The 24,545-nt window shown below is 39.3% G+C and overlaps 1 protein-coding gene across 7 annotated transcripts in view; it reads left to right on the forward strand.

Annotated features, from left to right (window-relative positions):
• N4BP2 (NEDD4 binding protein 2) overlaps positions 1–23,581 on the forward strand; it is a 69,770-nt gene extending 46,189 nt beyond the window's left edge. For all 7 annotated transcript variants that reach the window (XM_054030036.1, XM_054030042.1, XM_054030038.1 and 4 more), the window contains 9 exons: positions 1,175–1,260; positions 2,322–2,367; positions 3,472–3,692; positions 5,355–5,473; positions 7,922–8,060; positions 9,663–9,851; positions 12,557–12,725; positions 15,829–15,952; positions 20,046–23,581. In XM_054030036.1, coding sequence (XP_053886011.1) covers positions 1,175–1,260; positions 2,322–2,367; positions 3,472–3,692; positions 5,355–5,473; positions 7,922–8,060; positions 9,663–9,851; positions 12,557–12,725; positions 15,829–15,952; positions 20,046–20,091 — 1,139 coding nt within the window. In that variant the 3' untranslated portion in view covers positions 20,092–23,581. The remainder of the gene's footprint in view (positions 1–1,174; positions 1,261–2,321; positions 2,368–3,471; positions 3,693–5,354; positions 5,474–7,921; positions 8,061–9,662; positions 9,852–12,556; positions 12,726–15,828; positions 15,953–20,045) is intronic.
• Positions 23,582–24,545: the final 964 nt, after the last annotated feature.

Below are 24,545 nucleotides of genomic sequence, written 5' to 3' on the forward strand. Positions count from 1 at the left end.
GTAGGGTGGCCCCGCAGGCAGTTCCAGGTGGGGTCAGGGCCTTCATCCCTTCATGGGATGATGGAGAGTTTGAGAACATGTATCCATCCTGGCAACATGGCTGAAGAGCATGCAGCACCACTTTTGAATGTAATGAGGGACTGAAGAAAGGCCAGATCTTTATGAGATTGTGACATCTGGCACAATATCAAACCATTTTTTATGCTCAGGATTTGGTGCTGACAGTGCATATGGAATGCCTCTAGCCACTCCAAGTCTGCCTGTAAGAGGGTCCAGTTTCTGACCCAGGAAGTAATACAGGTAGTACACAGGTTTGATTGATCTTGAACTTTGTTTGAAAAAACAAAAGGAGGTTTAGTAATCTTTGAAATTATTTTTCATGTTTACTTGATATAACATTTTGAATCTATAATTTATTAATGGGTTTGGCTGTGAGCAAAAAAAAAAAGACATTTTCTTGGGTTGGGGTAAAAAGGGGGAGCGGGGTGTTACTATTTCTCAGACCTGTCCCCCTTTCTTTGCATGCTCTAAATCACTCTCCTTTTCTTTTTGAGAAACTGACAGGTGTAATAGTATCAGGTAGGTGTGCCGGGGAAAGATTACATTATGCTGCTACCATGGTCACTCTTGCTCTCTGACTAGTGTAGAAAAGGATTCTTGGCTTTTATGCTTCCTAGGGAAGATGCTTCTCTAAATTGGGTATGATGCAGGGAACAATGAGGACACTAATGGCTGATGTATTCTTCAGGGATGATTATCCATGGGGAGAGATTAAATAAGGGAAAAATGCAGCATCACAATTGGTCACTAGGTTCAGAGTTAACTGCAAAGACGTTAAATGCAAGGATGGACATATAAAAGAAGAATATGCATTAAAAATTATAAGGGTATAAAAAAGCCAGTCATTCCAATAGTTAAGTTTAAACAAGATGCAATTAATATTAACCTGCCCTCTCCTGCCCCTTCCCTATTGTGTTGGTTTATGAATCCTGTTGGGTGAGGGCTCAGAACTCAGTGTCTTTATTTAACTTGGAAGTCACTGCAGTTTTCAGGCATGACATTTTTATGTAAAATTCCTAAATGCAAATTAATTAGTGGTAAGCCACAGTGCTATACTTGATAGGACTAATTTTTGTACAGTGCTTTAATGAGTATATTTTCTTTCTTCCATAAGGATCACTAACTATTGAGGATTATGTGGTTCATATAGATCTGAATCTGGCCAAAGTGATTCATGAGAAATGGAAAGAATCTATTATGGTTGGTAGGCTTCTTTCTTATAAGAAGTTACACTTGGGTTTTGTCAATCTATTTGTTTCTCTTTCTGCATTTGTCTAAATATTTATATAAGGTATTTTATATATTTACTGTAACAGTGAGAATATTAGCTATATGGTGTAAAATACATAGGGTAAGTGGACATGTAGCATAGAGGAAATCATTATTTTAGTTAGATAGTGTCGACTGCCCCTGCAACAAATAAAACCCAAAGGCAATATAATACCAATCTCTTAAAATACAAACGTAAAAACAAACTATGGAGTATAATTTCAAAATGGGCATCAGTGCCCCACCCTCATGCTTCTAAAATACATTTTTGGAGGGAAGGGGAGGAAGAGGAAATCATTGACATTTTTCAGATTTTGGGAGGGATAAGATGAGAAGGATTTCAAGGAAGAATAAATTTCACACCGTAAGACATACCATAGCAAAAATTAGATTCATTATGGGGGAAAAAAGATCATAACATACACATTTTCACAAAAAGATCAGTTAATGTCCAATCTGTTATTATGTATTGCCCATTGTTAAACATGAATTTTAAAACCATCCACCAACAATGACATTTGACCTTGAAAAGCCTTGATTTTATTCTTTAAGAGGAAGTCTCAGTGCACATTACCTATTATGTATGGAAAACAAATATATTTATATTAACTAATTGAGAAAGGTTCTCTTAGAGTCTCATGTCATCATAAATTCAGCCAGAGTAAGAAGAAAAACTGCTTCAAACTGCATCTTATTTTTTGGTACAATCTTCTCTTGGTTTGTCTAATCTTTAATTTAATTATGAGATCTGATTTGATATCTTAGCACTACTTTGATCTGTCACTTGAAAAATAGTATTATTTTCAAAACTTTACCTCTTAATGTATTTCTTATCTTAGATATATGCACATTTTTTTCAGATAAAAAGTTTAAAAATTGTACTTTAATTTGAAACCTGTTTACCTGAAAAGTAACATTTGTTGAGTTAATATTAGTGGGAAACCTATATCTATGGTTCACTAATGTGATTTTTTTTTAATATTTGTAATTAGAAGAGACAAAGGAAGGAAGATGAATATTATAAGCTGCTTATGCAAGGTACAGTATACTGTTCCTTTAAATTACTGTAATAACGCTCAGTTCTCAAAAACTAAAACTAGTAAGGTTAAAAAATTGCAAATTGTTGAAAATAGAGTGCTTCGTTTGTTAAGCTCAGCTTGCATTTAGTGGACTTGATATGGTACTCACCATTATCTTACAACCCTAGCAGCAGTAGTAAAAATAAACAAGCCACTGACTTTAACAATAGCATTAAAGCACTCTATAAGGATTAGCTTTTCTCATGTCTACCTGGGATCAAAATGCATAGGGTGAGATTGTGACTAAGTCTGTATGGATGTTCAAAGGCCTGATACAATCTCCATGGGTAAAAGAGACACTGATCCAGGCTAGTGCTACAAGTGGGGCTACCCTTCTGCAAGAAGAAAGTGGGAGGGGCCATGGTCTTAATGAGCATCCCATCCTTTCACCTTGGTCACCAGAACTGGCCCAGCATGGGGGTAATGCATTTGACCCTCTTTCAGATGGTGATGGATCTGCTAATCAAGCATTCAGTCCCTCAGCTCCCCATGAGGAATCCTTCCTCTGCAGCAAACACCCACTCCGCTCCTTTACAACCTGGGCTGTGACTTCAAGCCACAATCTGGTCCTTAGACTTAAAAAAGTTTTTGCCTAACAGCTAAACTGTGCCATTAACATCGCAAGAGAAAAACGTGACCAAATAGTTAAATATCTGTTCATAAGTTGTGGATGCAAAATATATATACACACAAAAAGGTAACTGTGAGTATAAAAAATCCCACACATAGTCATATGCAGTTATCTATTTGCAGGTGTAAGTTAGGTTCCAGCATTTAAAAATTCCATCTGAATTGTTGCTTTTTTACTAGTTAGAAGAAAAATGAAGCTTGATGGACTTTGGTAGGGAGAGGGTGAGGAGGAAAATGTAGGCAATGTAATGTTATTTTTGCTAAAAATATAAGTTGCTTAAATAAAATTAGATTATTAATAAATAAATTAATGAAAATGTAGTAAGGTGAAATGTATTTTAATTACTTTGGGCTTTGCTTTAATTAAATACAATGACTTTTTCATTTTGTCACCTTGAGATTTTTGTTGCTTTTGTACTGTTTGACTTATTAGATCTGGATGACTCCAATACAATCTTATCTCAGAGCACAGACAGTAAACTGCAGAGAAAAAAAATGGCCTGTCCCTCTCAGTCATCAACAGAGACACGCAGTGAAAATCTAGCAACATCAGAAATTTTCCCTTTTATGGATCACTGGAATGCACAGACTCAAAGAGTATCACTCAGAGAAATAATGTCTGAAGAAATAGCCTTACAGGAGAAACAGGACCTGGTATGAATATTGCCACTTTTTATGATGTCTAAGTTGTATCACGCTGATTTTTCCCCCCCTGCACAGTTTGGTATGGTTAGAAGCCATATTTTGCTTCTACAGTTGCCTGTCTTTGTACAGGCTGACTAGTGCTGAGTTTCTGAGATAGATGTTAACTAATTTTATTAATTGTTTTTTGATAGCTAGAGTTTACTTAAGGTGCTAGATAAAAGCCAGTTGATGTTTCTGTTTAAAATAAATCTGTCATTTGAAAGTTTAATATCTTAATTGTTTCACAAACAGATCATGCTATATCTTGGTGTACAGGTTAGCATTTGCATTTGGTTGAGCTGCATTTTTAGTTGTTTACTTTTAAAAATTTATTTATCAAATTGGCTTCATGCATTCTTTGTGAGACACCATGCAAAAATTTGTAATTAGCACCATGCCATCCTTGTTCAAAAAGAGACTTAATTGCTTATGATATTTTTTTAAAAAACCCACAACATTCCAGACAGCTGACACATTTAAAGGGTATTTAAGATGTAATTCTCTCTCAATTTGGCACACACTTATTATTCCCTAAAGTTTTTTTTCTTTTCCATTTTCTTAGTTTCCATTTAGTTTTCCTCTGTTTTCAATTTGAAGCTTGTAATGATCTAGCTAACTGCGCTACTCTCCTTTAATGGATGTAATGACAGATTAGTGCAGTTATGTCTTTCTTTGTTATTCTGTTGCCCTGTAAGTAGTTGTCCTAAAAATAGAATGTCCCTATTTCTGTTGACATTGAAGTTCAAATAGTATAAGCCTGTATTTCTAAAGCAGAGTGTTGTGGGTTCTTTTCCTTATACTTATATGTGGCTTACTGATAACGATGGTGTCCACAGATTGATTTAAGCTTGGTGTAATCTGGCTCAATTTTGTTTTGATCACTTATTTTATATGAGCACTGGAATTGTCAGCTTTATTTATTTCAGTTTTATAATTAAGGACCTGTCACGTCATGTCTTCTAGGTCAGTGTTTCTCAACCTTTTTAATACCAGGGACCGGGTTGCTGCCTTCCCAAACTATGTCAGGGAGATCTGAGGGACTGGTGCTGGTCCATGGACCAAACATTGAGAAACACTGCTTTAGGTGACTTCTGAAATTTGAATGCACAATACATAGAAACAACCCATACCTGCCTCAAAACAAAACCAATATTTCCCATCATCAATAAAACAATCATAGCTCAATCCCAAACACTCAGTATGCTCCTTGCCCAATTGCCTGAGGGAAAATAGATGGGCTTTGCAGCATGCCTGGAAGGTTTAGTAATCTGGACATTTATAGACCAGCAGGGTAGCAAATTCCAAAATTTAAGGCCCCCTCGAAAAATACCTTGCCATCTGCCTTCTCTCAGTTTAAATTGAGAGAACGCTAGCTTAGTCACTTCCAATGATTGCAGACTGTGGCAGTACAGTATCACACAGCATGGATATGCCCGTTCCAGCTTTCTGTGCACCAGATGAGTGTGTGGCTGATGCTTATATGTAATTAAAATCTTTAGCATGATAGGTGCCTAGGTAGTGAATACATTTTTTTGGTAATAACAAATTAGTTACATTATTGGATCAGTTTTATTAATGTAGATTCCTCTAATGATGATTTTACCGTTTCACTTACTTTACTTTCTGGATTAGAAACGTGTTCCTTCCATGGCTAGAAAAGACTGTGCTGCCAGGTTGAAGGAGAAGCAACTCTTTGAGATGTTCCCAACTATAAACCAAAACTTCTTAATGGACATCTTCAAGGACAACAAGTGAGAGATCTTTAAATGTTTCCTTTGTAAAATGCTGCATAGTAATAACATACAGTGCATGGTTATTCTGTCACAATTAAGTGCCCAAAAAATTAATACTTTGTTAAAGAATGGTTCTATCCCAGTGGTTCTCAAACTTTTGTACAGGTGACCCCTTTCATATAGCAAGCCTCTGAGTGCGAGCCCCCCCTTATAAATTAAAAACACTTTTTTATATATTTAACACCATTATAAATGCTGGAGGCAAAGCAGGGTTTAGGGTGGAGGCTGACAGCTCGCGACCCCCCCATGTAATAACCTCGCGACTCCATGAGGGGTCCCAAGCCCCAGTTTGAGAACCCCTGTTCTAGCCAATATAACAAAAATAAGTTTAGCTTTAATTAAAGGCCAAACTTCATGGTCCTTAACAGCAAAGATTTTTTTTTCTTCAAATTTATACGTTTTCACTTGTTTTAGTCTTGTCTTACTACTTTGAGAAGACTCTTCTCTCATTCCCTCACTTTCCCTCTACTATATTCCTTGCATGATGTTGACTGACTGGAGCCACTTTCTATCGATGGTTCTCAAGGAGCAGCCATCCTAAGAATTGACTTGGAGAGATTGGCAAGTAATGGGAACAGTATGGTCAATGAGAATGGCACTCAGCCAGAGGGAAAATCTACCGTGGCCTAACATCTGCTGCTAATTCTCTACTCCTCACCACAGCAGCTATGAAGCAGGCTGGGGCAGTCTCATCTCTCCTTCCATCCATTCTTGCATCTGATTCTTTTCAGCTTCTTATCCTTGATGTCCAGCTACCATTTGAAATTCAAGATTGTGAAAACTGAGGTCCATCATTCTTCCTAAAACTTCCCTTCTCCTTCTTTTGCTATCACCCATGACCATTCCAACTATCTTCCTCTTCACACAGTTTCTTGCTTTCTACATGTTCTCCCTACACATCTAGGCTGTCATCAGATCTTGTAGGTTATTTCTCTACAGCATCTCTAAAATTTGTCCTTCTCCATCTCAGCAGCTCAAGCACTTGTCCATACCTTGGTCACCATTCACTTTTACTGCTACAGCCACCTCCTCTCTCACCTCTCTGTAACTTTCTTTAGTTCATCTACAGTGCTGCTGCTAAAATAGTCATTTTCATCCACTGCTCAGGCCATTTCACAGGCCTCCCTGAATCCATTCACCAGTTCCCCTTAACCTTTTACATTAAGTTTAAGGAGCCTGTCCTCCCTTTCAAGCCCACACAATTCCACTTTTGTAGCATCTTTGTTTTCATTTCTTTCTTTCCTCACAAGTTTCCCTCCTAACTCCTTCTCATAGACTCATAGACTCATAGACTTTAAGGTCAGAAGGGACCATTATGATCATCTGGTCTGACCCCCTGCATGCTGCAGGCCACAAAACCGTCCCTACCCTTCCCTTGACTCTGCTGATGAAGTCCCCAAATCCTGTGTTTTAGTGACTTCAATTGGCAGAGAACCCTCCTGCTAGTGATTCCTGCCCCATGCTGCGGAGGAAGGCGAAAAACCTCCAGGGCCTCAGCCAATCTACCCTGGAGGAAAATTCCTTCCCGACCCCAAATATGGTGATCAGTAATACCCCGAGCATGTAGGCAAGAGTCTCCAGCCTGACCCTTGTTAGCCATTATAGTATACTACCTTCCTCGGTATCCTTGCCTTTGTGGCTTCTTCACAACACCTCATTGATTTAAAACAGTCTCCCTCTTATCAGTCTGTTGAGCAATATGAAAAATAGAGGACTACCAAAGTTGTGATAGTAAGAACAGGATCAATTTCTTCCATAAATCTATATAGCAAAGGCTGATTGAAAATAAGATTAAATATTACATAGTTTCCTTAGTGTTCAAAGGTACAATGTCAAAATATTCTTCATGATTTTTTAAAGTCACTTTTCTTACTATAGGTTATAAATTTCAAGAAGCTTGAAAATGAAATCTGTTTTCTTCTCACAGTTATTTTCTCAGCCACACTGACGCACATGATTGTTGTAGTGTAGGTTGTGAGTGCTGGACTATTGTCTATGATTTCTTTTTTCTTAATGAGCACTTACTTCTGTTTAAAATGCACACAAAGAATACCATGACCTTTAAAAACAGAAATAATAAAGTTCTGTTTTGATTCTACAAATCTTAGCAGTGTCTGTCCCTTTTAATTACTGGCTGTCAAACAGCACTTGGTACATCTGTTAGCACCAAGGCAGGTATGCAATTCAATGAAAATCTGAGTCTGGTGATGTATTACAAGGAACTTTGCTGAACTAGTGAGTAGAAAAGTGACAACTCCAGTACTGTTATGATAGCATTTACTCCCGTAGGTGTATGAAGGTATATATTTTATAATACTGTATATATTTTAACAAATGCAGCTGCTGTTAATATGCATTGGAACAACATATATGCAAAGTTACTGATATTTTATTGACTCTCTACAGCTACTCCTTAGAACAGACCGAGCAATTTCTGAACTGTGTCCTGGAGGCAGACCCTGTAAAAACGGTTGTAGCTCAAGAGATTGCTCAGCAAAGTGACACTCTCCCTTCCTGTAGTGCTATAAAGAACCGAGAGAAAAAGGTACAAGCCAATATTTTTCATAATTACACATATATATATATACTGAAGTCCTGTCATCAGTGTTATAGTACACATTTTGCTGCAACATTTGTGGTTTGTATTTTTGTCACAGTGAATGTGTATATTTTTGACATTATCTTCTTCCTAGAATGTGAAGCACTGAGTAATGAACACTCAGTTCTACTGAGATTTTTAGAAGGGCAGTACTGACCTGTCTTTACTATCTAACAAGCTTGAACCATAAAGCTCTATTCTTCTGAAGTTTAGCAGTTTTGGTTTTTTGCTTAATTTTCTCAGTCACATATGCACACTCCCTTCCTTCATGGAGTGAATACTGAGATTGGGCAGGGAAAAGGGCGCTTAGAACGTTCCAAACAATCAGAAAAATCCGGTCTGGAATTGGAAAGTTTGCACTTGATCAGCCGCCCTCCTCCCCCTTCCCAAGGGGTATTTATTTTAAAGATCTACAGTGAAATATTTAAAAGGCCTTTTTGGAATTACCAAGGCAGCATCCTTCAGTTTAACTGAAAGCAGGGACTGCAGTTTCCTCAACTGATGTCATTAGCTCCACCATCCTCTAAGAGATAGAATCATAGAACTGGAAGGGGAGATTCCACAACCTCCTTAGGCAATTTATTCCAGTGCTATACCACCCTGACAGTTTGGAAGTTTTTCCTAATGTCCAACCTAAACCTCCCTTGCTGCAGTTTAAGTCCATTGCTTCTTGTCCTACCCTCAGAGGTTAAGAAAAACAATTTTTCTTCTTCCTGGTACAACCTTTTACATACTTGAAAACTGTTATCATGTCCCCTCTCAGTCTTCCCTTTTCCAGACTAAACAAATCCAATTTGCTTCAATCTTCCTCATAGGTCATGTTTTCTAGACCTTTAATCATTTTTGTTGCTGTTCACTGGACTCTCTCCAATTTGTCCACACCCTTCCCGAAATGTGGCGCCCAGAACTGGACACAATACTTCAGTTGAGGCCTAATCAGAGCGGAGTAGAGCAGAAGAATTACTTCTCATGTCTTGCTTACAACACTCCTGCTAATACATCCCAGAATGATGTTCGCTTTTTTTGCAACAGTGTTACACTGTTGACTCATATTTAGTTTGTGGTCCACTATGACCCCCAGATCCCTTTCTGTAGTACTCCTTCCTAGGCAGTCATTTCCCATTTTGTATGTGTGCAACTGATTGTTCCTTCCTAAATGGTGTACTTTGCATTTGTCCTTATTGAATTTGCTTACTTGTGCTTGTACAATTTCTTAGTAATAAAAAATTAAACTGGACACTTACTCCTGTATATACGCATTAGCCTGACAAACAGAGACTACAAACATGGGGGAGTATTTTCATTTGTCACATATCTGTCAGTAAAACATTAGTTTTACTTGTAATGTGTTATTTTCTCTCAAGCTTGTTTTCCTGCGATATGTTTGTATTTGCTATACTATAATGAATAAATATCACATAGCCCATGTTTCAGACACAAGTAATCTCACTTAGAGGTTGATACTGCTCTAGTGAGATCAATGGGAGCTTTGCAGTGGACTTCAATGAAATTTGGACCAGGCCTTATTGCAAATGTTACCTGTCGCAGGCAAAAAAATCCAAGGAGGCTGAAGATGTTTTGAATGAGATGGCGTTTCAAGACATTGAGTACCCAGGGTATGATGACTTTAGAGCAGAGGCTTTCCTTCACCAGCAAAAGAAACAAGAATGCTTAAAAAAAGCAGAGGAGGCCTATCGCATGGGTATGAAGCCTGTGGCAACATTTTATGCACAACAGGTAAAAAGAGAAAAGTGCGCTGTGTTTTGATTTGAGGATGTTTTCACCCCTCAGCTCAAAGAGAGCCAAATCCCCAACTGAATGTGATTTGAACATGAATTCACCTACTGCACTTGTTTGGATTTGCTTTATTATTAAACCTCCCAAAATATGCAAATCTTGGGAAGTCCCCCAACTATCACAAGTGCATTCATTGGTTAGAAAGTAGATTGTAGTTTTACACTGATCTGAAAGCTTGTGTAAAACTAATATTTTTATAGTGCAAATTTCTATTGAAAGTTTTAAAACTATGAAATACTCATCACATCTTTGCTATACAGTGATACAGAAATGTTACTATAAAATCATTTTTCTAGGGCTGTCAAGTTTTTGCAGTTAACTGACATGATTAACAAAATTAATTGTGATTAATTGCACTGTTAAACAGTAGAATACCAATTGAAATTTATTAAATATTTTTGGATGTTATTCTACATTTTCAAATATATCAGTTTCAGTTACAACACAGAATACCAAGTGTACAGTGCTCACTTTATATTATTTTGGCTATATGAATCTTTAGCACATCTGACATGTAAATATCTTGCGACGCTGGCTACAACGGTGCCATGCAAACACCTGTTCTCACTTTCAGGTAACGTTGTCATTAAGAAGTGGGCAGCATTATCTCCCATAAATGTAAACAAACTTGTTTCTCTTAGCGATTTGCTGAACAAGAAGTAGGACTGAATGGACATGTAGGCTCTAAAGTTTTACATGGTTTTGTTTTTGAGTGCAGTTATGTAACAACAAAAAAACTACATTTGTAAGGTGCACTTTCATGATAAAGAGATTGCACTACAGTAGTTGTATGAGGTGAATTGAAAAATACTATTTCTTTTATTTATCATTTTTATGGTGCAAATATTTTAATAAAAAATAAATATAAAGTGAGCCCTGTACACTTTGTATTCTGTGTTGTAATTGAAATTGATATATTTGAAAAGGTAGAAAACATCCAAAAATATTTAAATAAATAGTATTCTATTATTGTTTAACAGCGCGATTAATCACAATTTTTTTAATTGTACAATTATTTTTTAATCACGCAATTAATCACAATTAATTTTAATCGATTGACAGCGCTACATTTTTCTAATATAATATTTAATACTTTATATTGTGTGCAATTTTATTACCTATTACTCATATTGGTGAGTTGAGAAATTTTATTAAAATATTTAGTATCTGATTCTTTTTTTAAAAAGTAGCTTTGTTATATTTCTAATCTATATATTGTTATGGCTTGTTCAGGAAGATTCTAAATAGTGATGTCTGCATGATTGTTGGACAGAAATATAATTTCAACCACTATCCTGCCTCTTCATCATGGATACAAATTATAAGTGAAATTTGCAAAATAAAGAATTTATTCTACGGCTTTTAGGGAAAAGCTAACTGTTACCTTCACTCTTGTGAAATACTTGCCTCTTGTGTTTAATTTTTTCTTTGTACTTTCAATTTGAGGCAAAAATTGCAAAAACTAGATTTTGTTTGAGAGCCTGAGTTTGAGACTTGAATGTTTGTGGTGTTTGCTGGTGCTTACAGCTCCCTGCAAGTGAGGATTGCAGGGCTGGTATCTCTGAATCTGCCACTAATACTGGTCAGCCACTAGAGAAACTTTAAGACAAAATGTCACCTGCAATCTCTTCTTCTGCTTATTGCACCATCAGGCCAATATCCTAAGAGCTGCTCCCTGCTGTATTGACAGTTCCAGTGCTTGTTCTTTGTCTCTTCACCTTCTTCTCCTTAGCAGGCTGCACTGTTCCCCTGATAGAGGTGCTGCCTCCATCATGGAAGATTTTCCATAAAGAAAACCAGGAGATTTGGCAGCTATGGAGGAAATGTTCTCAACTGCATGGCTAGTCCGATCTGAATGAATACATTCTGTAGACTCAGACTAGATTTAAAGTATTTGAGAGGCTTGTTCTGGCCTGTGGGCCAATTGTTTGAGACTTCTGATTTAATAAATGCAGGGGCGGCTCTGTTTTTTGCCACCCCAAGCACGGCAGTGAGGCGGCCTTCGGCGGCACGCCTGTGGGCGGTCTGCCGGTCACGCGGATTCGGCGGCGTGTCTGCAGGTGATCTGCTGGTCCCGCACCTTCGGCGTGCTCGCCAACGAATTGCCACCGAAGCTGCGGGACCGGCGGACCTCCCGCAGGCATGCCGCTGAAGGCTGCCTGACTGCCGCCCTCACAGCGACTGACAGGCCGCCGCAGGCATGCGCTTGCTGCGCTGGTGCCTGGAGCCGCCCCTGAATAAATGTACAACTAATATTTTCAAAAAGTGCAATACCATTGTTAGGATAGAATATTAACTAACAAGTTAAAATTCAACACTGAACGGGGTTTATGTTAGTGTTCATGTAGGCATCTTATACTGTTTATTTCTTTCTCTCTGGCTTTCCTTCATTTTCTTGATTCTGATCTCTTCTCTGTGCAAGCTTTGACCAGTGTCCCGTGAGCGAGTTTGATTAAATCAGCACATGACTCCCTCTAAATAGGTTTTAGTGACACACTTGCAGAATTTGTTGTGATTATAGTTCACAGTTTGATGCAATGAAATTTAAAAGCACCCTGCTTGTGCTGTCATCTTGAATCCTGATAACCAGTATGGAGCTTAGATTAAGTCTTAGAATTTAACAGTTGATGTGTTTATGAATAAAGGGTCGCCTTCATGAGCAGAAGATGAAAGAAGCAAACCATGATGCTGCTGTGCAAATCTTTGAAAAAGTAAATGCATCCCTGCTGCCTGAGAATGTTTTGGATCTGCATGGGCTTCATGTCGATGAAGCCATTAATCACTTGTCCAGAGTACTACAGGAGAAAAGCCACGGTAGGAATAAACTAATAATCAATCCACGCACACAGTTATCACTTTGACACTTTGCTCAGAAGGCGAAAGTAGAAAGAATACATTTTATAAACAGGGAAATATAAGGGGTATGAATATTAATAATAAAGGCAACTTAGCAACACCTGAAGACAACTTGGTTTTATTGTAACTTTAACGATCCCCAGTGAACAGTGGTATTTTGTGTCATGGAAATGCAAATAAAATGTGCTTCTCTTTTCTCTTTCCCGCCTGTATCTCTGTTAGTTTGTCTTTCCCTTTTTACTACACTTTATTCTCATTTTTTCTTTTCTTCTTCTTCTCCTCCTTTATCAAGGAGATCAGTTAATTTCTCCTTTATTGATTTTTCATCCTGACTTTTTTACCAAAGTTAATCACATCCCCTTCCCTCCCTTTTTGAGTCATCTTTTCACTCTCTTCTCTTTCAGTATTTTGTTGGTTTTTTTAAATCTTAAGCAAAAGTGTTATGCTTGCAGACCAGCATAATCCAACAATGTCCTAACACAAGTTTTATACAAAAGTGTTCAGATTTCTGAATGATCTTTTAATGGCCTTTAAGATAAAATTATCACCTGTGAATTGGATTCTCTCAAGTTTCAGAAGCATTGTAACGTTCCTAAATGTCATTCTGTGCAGTTGTGCATGAAGGTGTTTTTTAATTTTCCTCCCAGTGAAGCATTCAAGTATTGCAGGAATGTTCTTTTCTTAGGGAAAAAAATAATTATAAAAATAAATGCAGAAAATACTAACTTTACAAATTAAACACACCTGGAATGTTTTATAAGAAATACGTACCATGTAAGGCACAACCATGTGAATAGAAAACACTTCTAAATGATCTCTTTAAAAACAGTTTCCTAACACAGGAGAAACTGAGGTGTTAAATGGGGCCTCTCACTTGCAATATGAGTGCCAGAACTAATTAACTCCAAATTTGCTCACCTCATCCATGCTAGTCATAAAATGAGACTCCTATACTATAAACCAATGGTCTCCAACCTTTCTATGCACAAGATCACTTTTTGAATTTAAGTGCAACCCAGGATCTATGCTGCCCCTTCCCCGAGGTCCCGCCCTGCTCACTCCTTCCCCCTTCCCTCTGTCACTTTCTCTCCCCCGCCCTCACTCTCTTTCACCAGGCTGAGTCAGGGTATTGGGGTACGGGAGGGGGCTGGGGCCAAAGGGTTCAGCGTGTGGAGGGGGGCTGGGACCAAGGGGTTTGGCATGTGGAGGGGGGCTCTGGCTGAGCCCGGGGCAGGGGGTTGGGGTGCAGGAAGGGGTGAAGGGTGCAAGCTCTGGGAGGGAGTTTGGGTGCAGGAGGGGGCTCCAGGCTGGGGCAGAGTGTTGGGGTGCAGGAAGGGGTGCAGGGCACAAGCTCCGGGAGGGGGCTTAGAGCTGGGCAGGGGAATCGAGTGCAGGGTGATGGCTCCAGGACGGGGCTCAAGGCTGGGGTTTGGGGTGTGGGAGGCTGTAGGCTCCCGCTGGACAGTTCCCAGGCAGTGGCGCAGTGGGGCTGAGGCAGGCTCCCTGCCTGCCCCTGCCGCTCCCGGAAGTGGCCAGCATGCCCCTGCAGCCCCTGGCAGGGGACACATTGTTTTGGGCGCTGCCCCTCCCTGCAGGCACTGTCCCCACAGCTCCCATTGGCCACAGTTCCCCATTCCTGGCCAATGGGAGCTGTGGGGATGGTGCTTGCAGGCAGGAACAGTGTGTGGAGACCTGTGGTGTGCCCCACCCCCAGGAGCTGCAGAGATGTGCTGGCTACTTCCAGGAGTGGCATGGGGTCAGGGCAGGCAGGGAGCCTGCCTTAGCCTCACTACGCTGCCGGACTTTTGGCGGCCAGAGATCACGATCGAATGTCAGAGGCTCCAGGATCGACCAGTCGATCATGATCTACCAGTTGGTGACCACTGCTATAAACCTGAACCTCTGCTTACTAATGTATCATATATTTTCCCATTAATCCATAGAGTTTTAATTTCCTATGACTCAACACTTATTGTCAGCAGCTCTGGAACGCTGACAGAGTTGTCCTTGCTCAGTAGCCTCCTGACTCTGAAATATTTATTTATTTGTTTCAATTTACATAAAAAGAGATCCATCCAGGCTCTAGGTGCTTTGAAAGTTGTCAAAGATCACAGATAATACGAAAAAGAAGTAGATAAAGGGGAGAGAGCAAGATTAGAATAGATCCTACACAAAGTGCCAATCTGTAAGTGGTCCCTTCAGTTTAAAAAAAAAAAAAGAAAGAAAAAGAAAAAGTTAGCACCTCCAATTATTTAGTTATAAAATCCAGATTAACTCTTCCTTCCCCTCCCCAGTTGTCCCCTTCCAGACGATACAGTAATAGTAGATTACTGCAGCCTTTTCTAGAGGCAGAATATTTGTGACTACTAGAGAAAAGCCCTAGTAGAGCCCATGCTGATGTATTGAAATGCTATATTGATCCTTAGGATATTCCCAAGAACCTGCTCCAATGTTTGAGAAATTACTACCCTGCTAGTCTGACTTTGATTCAGAGGTTAAAAATTAATGTACAGTTTCATGTTTCTTCCTCGTCCTATCTTTGTGTCTTGTGAAAATTATTTCAGTTAAAAAATTTCTTCATGCAAAACTGATACAATTTATTTAGATTTAAGAATTTTGCTTCATGTTCATGATGAGTTTGTTCTTGTAAACATGTTCTCTACTAAAACTGCTGTTTTTTTATTGTGCTCTTTTAACTATCTTATGTTCTAACTGGCTGTAAATTCCAAATACAGGTCTGACATGAATAATGAATGATGTTTCTATAAAATCATGAGGTTTCTGTGACAGAGCACAATGTATAGGTTTCAAGATATAGTTCAGATTTGAACAGTTCATTCAGACATATTTCTTAAACTCTAATGGCAAATTTAATTTACTTTTTATGCCAGAGGAAAAATGGATTATAGTGATGCATACATAACGGTTAAAGCTAATGTAGGAAAACAGAATTGTAAATCACTGTGGTGAAAATTTTCAGATGTATGGATAAGAAAGTTCTGTTAAATGCTGAGTCTGTGCAGAGAGAACATTGTAACCGTTACAATTCCTCCTGTAACAGAGTACAAGCAGACTGGTGGTAAACCATATCTGTGTGTGATCACGGGAAGAGGAAACCATAGCCAGGGAGGAGTTGCTCGCATCAAACCAGCAGCCATTAAATACCTCACAAGCCACAACTTCAGGTGAGCTTAGATTTCTGTTACTGATATTTTGAACCTACATTCAGCTAACTAAACACTGAAATGTGTTTTCAAAAACTATTCAATTTGTAAAATAAGGCAGATCAACTATCATAATAGTTTAAGATTGCCTGGCATCCGGTTTTTGACCGGAAAGCCCAGTCAAAAAGGGACCCTGGCGACTCCGATCAGCACTGCTGACTGGGCCGTTAAAAGTCTGGTTGGCCGCAGCAGCCAGCTCCGTGTGGCTTCCGGAAGTGGCTGGCGTGTCCCTCCGGCTCCTAGGCGCAAGAGCAGCCAAGGGGCTCTGCACCTGCCCAAGTGCCGCCCCTACAGCTCCCATTGGCTGGGAGCCACGGCTGATGGGAGCTACAGGGTCAGCACCTGTGGGCGGGAGCAGCGCACAGAGCCCCCTGGCTGCCCCTGTGCCTAGAAGCCAGAGGGATATGCCTGCCGCTTCTGGGAGTTTCCTGCTTTAAGCACCGCCCAGAGCCTGCACCCCAACCCTGAGCCCCCTTCTTCTCTCAAACTCTTTCCCCAACCTCCTGCCCCAGCCCTGAGCCCTCTCCCACACCCAAACTCCCTCCCAGAGCCCGTACCCGCTCCCGCACCCCAGCCCTGAGCCCCCTCCCGCACTCCAAACCCCATATCCCTGGCCCCACCCCAGAGCCCACACCCCAAGCTGGAGCCCTCAGCCCTGCACCCCAATCCCCTGCCCCAGCCTGGAGCCCCCTCCTGCACCCTGAACCTCTCATTTCTGGCCTCACCTCAGAGCCTGCACCCCCAGCCCAGAGCCTATACTCCCTCCCACACTCCAGCCAACTGCCCTAGCTGGAACCCCTTCCCACACTCTGAACCCCTTGGCCCCACCTCCTAGCCCAGAGGTTCCTGCACCCCAAACCCTTCATTCCTGGCCCCACCCCAGAATCCACACCCCCAGCGGGAGCACCCCTCCCGCACCACTGCCCCAGCCCAGTGAAAATGAGTGAATGAGCAAGTGTGGGAGAGTGTGAGCGATGGGGAGAGAGAGGATGGAGTGAGTGGGGGGCAAGGCCTCGGGAAGGGCAGGATCTCAGGGCAAGGGGCAGGACAAGGGTGTTTGGTTTTCTGCAGTCAGAAAGTTGGCAATCCTATAATAGTTCCAGTGGAGATAAAATTTCATGACATAAAACTGTCCCATAAGGGAAGTTCGATACAGTTTTCTTCTGTCCACGTTTACTTTGGACGGTAGATGAAAACATTAGATGAGTTTGTTTTTGTGTACATAATTGAGTTTCTGTCGAGGTTACTGGAGCAAATTACTCCAAAGACCCCTTTTAGTCCCTCATAAGTACATCCCTCAGGTGACAAGCCTTGCTTCCTGCACCTTACCCCGGGGGGAACCCTATAGTCCATCCACTCTTAGGGTACGTCTACACTTACCGGAGGGTCCGGCGGCAGGCAATCGATGTTCTGGGATCGATTTATCGCGTCTAGTTTAGACGCGATGGATCGATCCCAGAAGTGCTCGCCGTCGACGCCGGTACTCCAGCTCGGCGAGAGGAGTACGCGGCATCGACGGGGGAGCCTCCCTGCCGCGTCTGGACCCGCGGTAAGTTCGGACTAAGGTACTTCAAATTCAGCTATGTTATTAACGTAGCTGAATTTGCGTACCTTAGTCCGAAGTGGGGCATTAGTGGGGACCAGGCCTTAGGCTGGATCTCTGGGCTGCAGCCTCGGTCCCCAACCAAGTTAACAACACAAGTTCAACTGGCACCTGTAAGTGTTTCCCTTTTGGAGCCTGACAGCTCACATTTGCATTTGCAGTGGCACAGAACCAGCATCTTCAAAACAAAGCATTATGTATTCATTCCCAAATTATATGAAGCATATGATGCAAAGGGTAAAAATAATGAGGCCTACACATGTGGATATTACTTAGACCTTTTAAAGGTTTTCCTTCAGCCCAGCTGATTCTGTCTCTGAGTTGGGAGAAGCAGACAGCGCTTCTGGAGTTTTTACCCCCCGCCCTCTGTGTGAGTTTGCTTGCCTGTCAGCATTTCACTGACACACACTGGGAGCCTTTCTCAGATCACCCAACCCCTCCTCCTTTTTTCTAGGATCTTGAGGTTTTCGATCTCCTTTGATCCAAGGTTTAGGTTTCTGAAGAGTAAACCATTCTAACCTGGATGGAGCAGGACTGGTAGTTTCTTCTCTATTAATGGCACAGCCATTGTTATCTTGGCTGCTTTGAAGGTGTGTTCCTGAGGCGGTTTTATCTTTGATATCGTTATCTTTGATAGCAAGTAACCCATCATAATTAACCACACAGAAGCCTGCATGTATTCATAAAAAATACAGATATTTTCCAGTTTGTCACTATTACCCATTTCCAATCAGTATAACCAGTCCATGAAGGGAAGCAAATACTTAGAAACATATTAAAATTAAGATTTTTATTGAGTGTATACACGCATGCCAAACATTTCATATGCTTACCCATACTTTTAAAAATCTATAAACTTTATTTTTCCAGAATACTCTTAAACTATCATTGAATCAGAGAAATAAGATAGAGAAAATACCTATTAGTTCATCCAACAAATTGACAGTGCAGTTGTACTTTTTTTAGTTCTTTGACCAGTCATTAGAGATGTCTGCACTGAAGTGATAGAGGAGCACTCATGTTGAGAGGGTGCAGGATTTTTACCATCTTGTCTTTAACTTTGTAATCTGTTTGCAAGCTGGTGAAAAGCCTGCACCCAATCCTCTAGTGCTCCTACTATTGGTAGCTCCCAATGGAGAATTATACCTGTGCCAGATCACCAAGTGGAGAAGCTCTGAGAATGCACAGTGTAGACAAGACTTACCTGTACATGTCCCAAGCAATGAAACATGTGGCATTTCAAATAATTCTGCAGCCTATGAGCATTTTTTTTCTTGATATTCAACCTACAGTTTTCCATTTCTTAATTTCATTGAGCTATAAATATATTCCTCTCTCTTCTGTTATATCTTCAAATATATTCCTCATAAATCAATCCCTCCAAACCTCTGAACTCCCTCCAGTTTGTTACTGTTTCTAGTACTGTGCAATATTCTAATACCAGTGCAATATTCAAGCTATCTAAAGAGGGATCATTGTCTTCTTGCTCTATGAAGTGATTCATCTGCATATCCTGCCCCAAAATTGTATTGGCCTGTTTTGTTGCCATATCTCACTAGAAATGCATGTCTGATTCCTCTTCTATCTTCTATTGTCACTCCAAAATCTCTCTTCTTAGTACTTCTTTCCAAATTTTTCCCTCTCACTGAAAATCTGTTTGTTTGTTTTAGGTGTACTAACTTGCTTTTTACTAAAAGGAATCTAATTTTTTATTTTATGACCATATTTTTGATCTCCTTAGATCCCTTTTTATTTCTTTGTCCTAACTAGTCCTGCAATTCTGTATAATCTGTAAAGTTCGTTAAACACCTTCATTAATGATGATCTCTAAAAAAGATGAAGTACAATCTGTTTAACACCAACACTGCAGTGCCACCCTAGACTCCTCTCTCTGATAAATGACCAATGTCTAAAATCAATCCAAGTTTGTCTGCCAAAATTTGTACTTTATAAATTCATGCCATGGAGTTTGGTCAACACTGCACATTTCTGAAAATCCTACCATAAATATTGTGTGATCTTTCTTTTTCCCACCCTTAATGTTTGTTTCATTATCCTATTAGGAGTTGAAGTTAGATTTATAGGATGGCAGTTACTGGACTCCTCTTCTTTCTCTTTCTGAAGATGAGTACCACATTTGCTTTTCTTCAGAAGAATAGGGAAGAGTGGGAAAGATAAAAGCATAGCAGATATTAGGAGGAGGATTGGGCAATTTTTTCTCTCTCTCTCATTACAGTTGCCAAAACCCTACTGTTCAGAGCTCTCTGACCATACCAAAAACGATCCCATGTAAAACCGTCCACTCTATAAATAGAGGATGTCCTGATTTCTTCACTTTGGAAATCTTGTCACCCTACTCCTGGATGACAACCTTATTCACTTTCTAGGACTAGAAGATATGGTGCTGGCCATAATATAAACTTTGAATCTTAATCTCCTCTTGTTTAACAGGTTCACAGAAATAAAACCAGGCTGCCTGAAAGTCATGCTGAAGTAAAAGGGTGTGAAGAAGGGGAGTGTGAAACTAAAAACTTTAAACAGTGTCAGTAATTATAACTTAATGTACTTTAAAAACAGTATTTTAATAGAAAATTTTTTCAACTTATTTTATATCAATTAGTTTTGTCAGCATGTGTTTCCAATAAAATGGTAAGATTGAAGTGTATTTTTTCATAACTCCAAAGGGAAGATCCTCTTACAGAGATTTTAATATGAGAAGTACAGACCTACAATACTGCTGAACAATAGATGCAGTGTTAAAGAGAAATTAAGGTCCCGTTTTCAAACACTGCTTCCTTCTCAGTGCAGACAGAGCCTAAGATTATCTCTGGCCCAATACATTTTAATAGTTGTGGATTTTGTAACTTTAAAATATACACAGTAAAAGTTAACTTGTTTAAAGATAGTTAGTTATTGTGTGTGTTAGAATTTTGAGTTGAGATTTTCAAAGGAGCCTAAAGGAGCGAGGTATCCAACCCCCATAGAAATTTGAAACCCAAGGCAGGTGAATGCCTAACACTCAAAGACTCTTTTTGAAAATCTGAGCCATGATCTTTAAGCGGTGGTTTCTTGAAAATATGGGCCATTTCTGCTGCTCTTATTCATACAGAACTATTCTTGAAGTCAATAGGAGTTGTGTGTTATAAGGACTCTGGATTGGGACCTAAAGTCTGTTAAAAAATTTTATTAATGCACCTTAATTCTTTAAGGAGAAAAACATAACCCCATAGTCTCATCTCTACCTACATCTGTGTATAATAAAATAAATAAGTAGATAAATTGGCATGTCTCCAGTAGTAAATATTGTGTTTAACTGTATGGCATTTCAAGCACTTTTTCTAGCAGCAAAACAGTTTATAGTAGTATAGTGGTAATTGCTCAACTGGAAAGATCAGATTAGAGGAAGAATTTCTTTGACATTAGCAGTTCTTCAGGATCCAGAAAATGTGCTTATAATGCCTCTGACCCCCCACCCCCCATACTTAAGATATTTTTCAGCAAACAATCAGAGCGTTTATTTTAAGAACAAAATGGAACATCTTAAAATATGCTTTTATTATAGTATGTAACAGCCTTGAAAATTGAGAGACATAAATTTCCTTTAATATAATAGTTTTTAAAGCTTTGCTATGAAACTTTGTTTTCATAACAATTGAGTTGTGTACTGGAAATAATGTTAATAGGTGAATGTGAGGTATTTTTCATATTCTTAAGTTAGTATGTCAGTAAATTTTGGGGGGGAAATTTTCAAAACAGTACCCTTTGTTTGTGCTTACACAGAGTTGTATGCACACAAATAACAGAATTTACATGCACCATCCCTTTGTACGTGCCATTGAGGCTTCGGGGGTCAGGCAGGCTTGTACTCAGCTAGCCTGGGATGCCTCCAGTGCTGCAGTGTCCAGGCCATTAAGTTTAGCATGCTAACTTGAACTGAGCTAGCATGAGTCTGTCTACCCATGCTAGGAATCACGCCTCCCAGCTGCAGTGTAGATATGCCCTCTAATAACTGTGTTTTGGTTTGTGGGTACTTATGGACATGGTTTGTCTCTCCACTTTAGGTCTCTGCCCTGTCCCTGTAGGCAAAATGTTCAAATATAAAAGAACCCTACTCTTTAAGTCCTTAAGAGCAGAGTTCTTTTTATGCTTCTGCACTGTGCACTAGGGGCCTGAATATGGTAACGGACAGTTGTGTAATAACATAAGATAAATAGATTCTTCTCTATGGAAATCAATGGCCAAACTTCCATTGATTTCAGTAGTGTATGATCAAACCCTAAGGTACCAATTAAGCAATGCATTTTAAACATGTGCTTAAGTCTCATTAAAGCAATGGGATTTAAGTATTCTGCTTTGCTGAATTGGGACCTAAAAAGGAGGAGAAAACCAGAGTGGAAGAGGAGTGGTGGATATACAAAAAACCTCCTCTCTATCTTGGATTATTTGCCTAGTTTTCCAGAAGAAACATTGAAACTTTTTTTTCCATTTTTATAGCCTTTGTTTTGGGAGCCCAATAATTTATTTTATAATGGGAAGAACTGTTTTAAATAACTGTATTTTAAAATATTTTGAAGTAGGTAACATTTTTTGGGACTTCCAGCCTTTACAGTGTCCTTTTAAGAAGAAACTAGTGACATAATTTTTACTATGAAAATTTCAAACCTTAAAGTATTACCACCAGCACTCTGAAAGAACATAGACTGTTAAAATAGGTATGCACCAGTTTCTTCTTTTCCTTTTATTTAACAGGACACTGTAGAGGTTAGTAGGCCAAAAATATGACTCCTTTCTTTTAAAAATACTTGTTCTTAAAGTTCACTCAATTTATTAAATTAAAAAAATGCTTCAAAACTTTTTCCTAAAGAAAAGTCAGCAGCTTAGCATTCATGATAAATTCTCAATAACAGACCCATACATGCCCATGCAACGAAAGAAAACATGATTCTGTAAAGAAACAGATTTGTTTAAAAAAAAAAAAAAATTAAAGATAATCTTTCAGATTTCCAGGGATTATAAAAATAGTAAGGCAAAACTGATTTTTAAAATACTTTTAAAAATACTTTGATGGTCCTTTTTATTAATGCTTTTGTTTTTCTTTTATAGTTTGTGGTTCAATTTCTTTTAAACTTTAAATATTTTTCTAGGCTTAGTTAGGTCATCTTAAACACAGTCATAGCGGTACCTTTTTGAGGTTAAGTTGTTGGAAACCTTTGTAATTCAGGAGTCCTCCTTCTTAGTTTTATAGATGCCCCATACTACCTTGTAAGGAGATCATTTTAATAATCATGCACTGCATATAAGTGATATTCATTGCATGCCCTACAGAACTTGTATTCTAATTAAGTTTTACTGTGAAGAGGTGGAATTTAACCACATTCACATCCAACATGTTCATCAAACATGTGCAGAACATGTGTGGATAGGAGAATAATCCCAGTGTTGGTATTATTAAACCAGTGTCGTTGTAAATGTGCTGAGATGCATTAGACATAGAATTTACATTACCAGTGCTTATATCTTTAACTGTAATTCACGTTTCTAGAATGGTAATTAGCCCTCTTCACAGAATTGATGAGAGGATGGAGTAGAACACCCTGGAAAAGAAGAGTACTTTGACTTTTCACAGTTCTGTGGCAGCAAGGTTATTTTTCTTTAAAAAGAAAAAAAAAAAGATCTTGCTATCTCAACTAATGAGCAAGCTCTGATGAGGATTAAATGACTGATACCTATGAAAGTGCACATAATAAAAGTACAGGTTTGCAGCTATCAGTTGTAAAAGTTATTAAGACCTGTATAATAGATGATATACACTTCTATTTTTAAAATTAGAATATGAAAAAAAATTATTTGTATAAAGTTGTACATTTATTGTTAACTATTATGCTCATTTTTACTGGAATACAGTTTTGTAATTTGCATTTAGGGTTTCTTATGTCAAAATGAATTTACAAATGAAATCTAGATTAATAAAGGAATTTTACCACAAACATGATCTTCAGTCTTTCCTTCAGAGACTAACATTGTCAACGTTTGAAATGAAATAAAATGTAGTTGTGGAGTTTTGTAAGAAAGCTTGTGTTTGTTTCTGTCTTGAAGTCATCTTCTGGGACACAAAGTAACAGATTCATGGTCTAATTTTCAGTGATGAGAATGGAAAGTGAGTGCTCAGCATCTCTGAAAATCAGGTAATTGGTTCAGTATTCCTTTGTGTTTTTTCAGTAGCTGAAAAGAAGCCAAATAAGACTAGATCCTCTGTGCTTTGCACAAGTGAACTAGAGAGAGAAGGATAGAAGGAGCCATTTCTCACCCACCCCCAGTGCACCTCTGCAGCTGCATGGTAAGATAGATTCCAACCTTGTGTCAAGAGGGCGCTAGGAGCAGAGTCCAGCTGCCATACTTATAGCCACTCTACAAACTTTAGGAGGCAAGGAGATGCAGCTGCTGGCATGTGTGCATGCTAATGCTAGGGTGAAGAACATGCTGAGGTTGGCACTGTTCCCTTGGCCTGGCCTGAGCCATCCTGTTCTGTACAGGCAAGTTGGCTCTGGTAACTAACAAGTAACAGGCTATGCTTCATCCTTACACATATTTAGCTCCAGCTGTTGAGGAAAAGAATTAGTCCTTATCGCCCAGAGGAGAAAGAAGAGTTTCAAGAGCCTGAGTAATCCCTCAGAGGTTTTATTGATTCATCTTCACCTGTAGTCAGCTGAAGGTCATTCAGCAACCTACAAGACCTGCCCCTAAGTCTACATTGATCAAGGGACTTCAACAGGTAAGGAGGCAGTCTATCAAGTTTGGAATCCTAAATTACAGCGCAGGGCCACTCTCTTCCTGTGGCTGAAAAGGTGAGAGCAAAGCTAATGTTTATTTTCATTGCTGTGCAAGGAGTTTCTTACTTCTAGTGCACCTATGTGTATACACACACACACACAACCCCTCCCCAACACTAAG

This window comes from Malaclemys terrapin, chromosome 5 (assembly GCF_027887155.1).
Source record: "Malaclemys terrapin pileata isolate rMalTer1 chromosome 5, rMalTer1.hap1, whole genome shotgun sequence".
NCBI lineage: Eukaryota > Metazoa > Chordata > Testudines > Emydidae > Malaclemys > Malaclemys terrapin.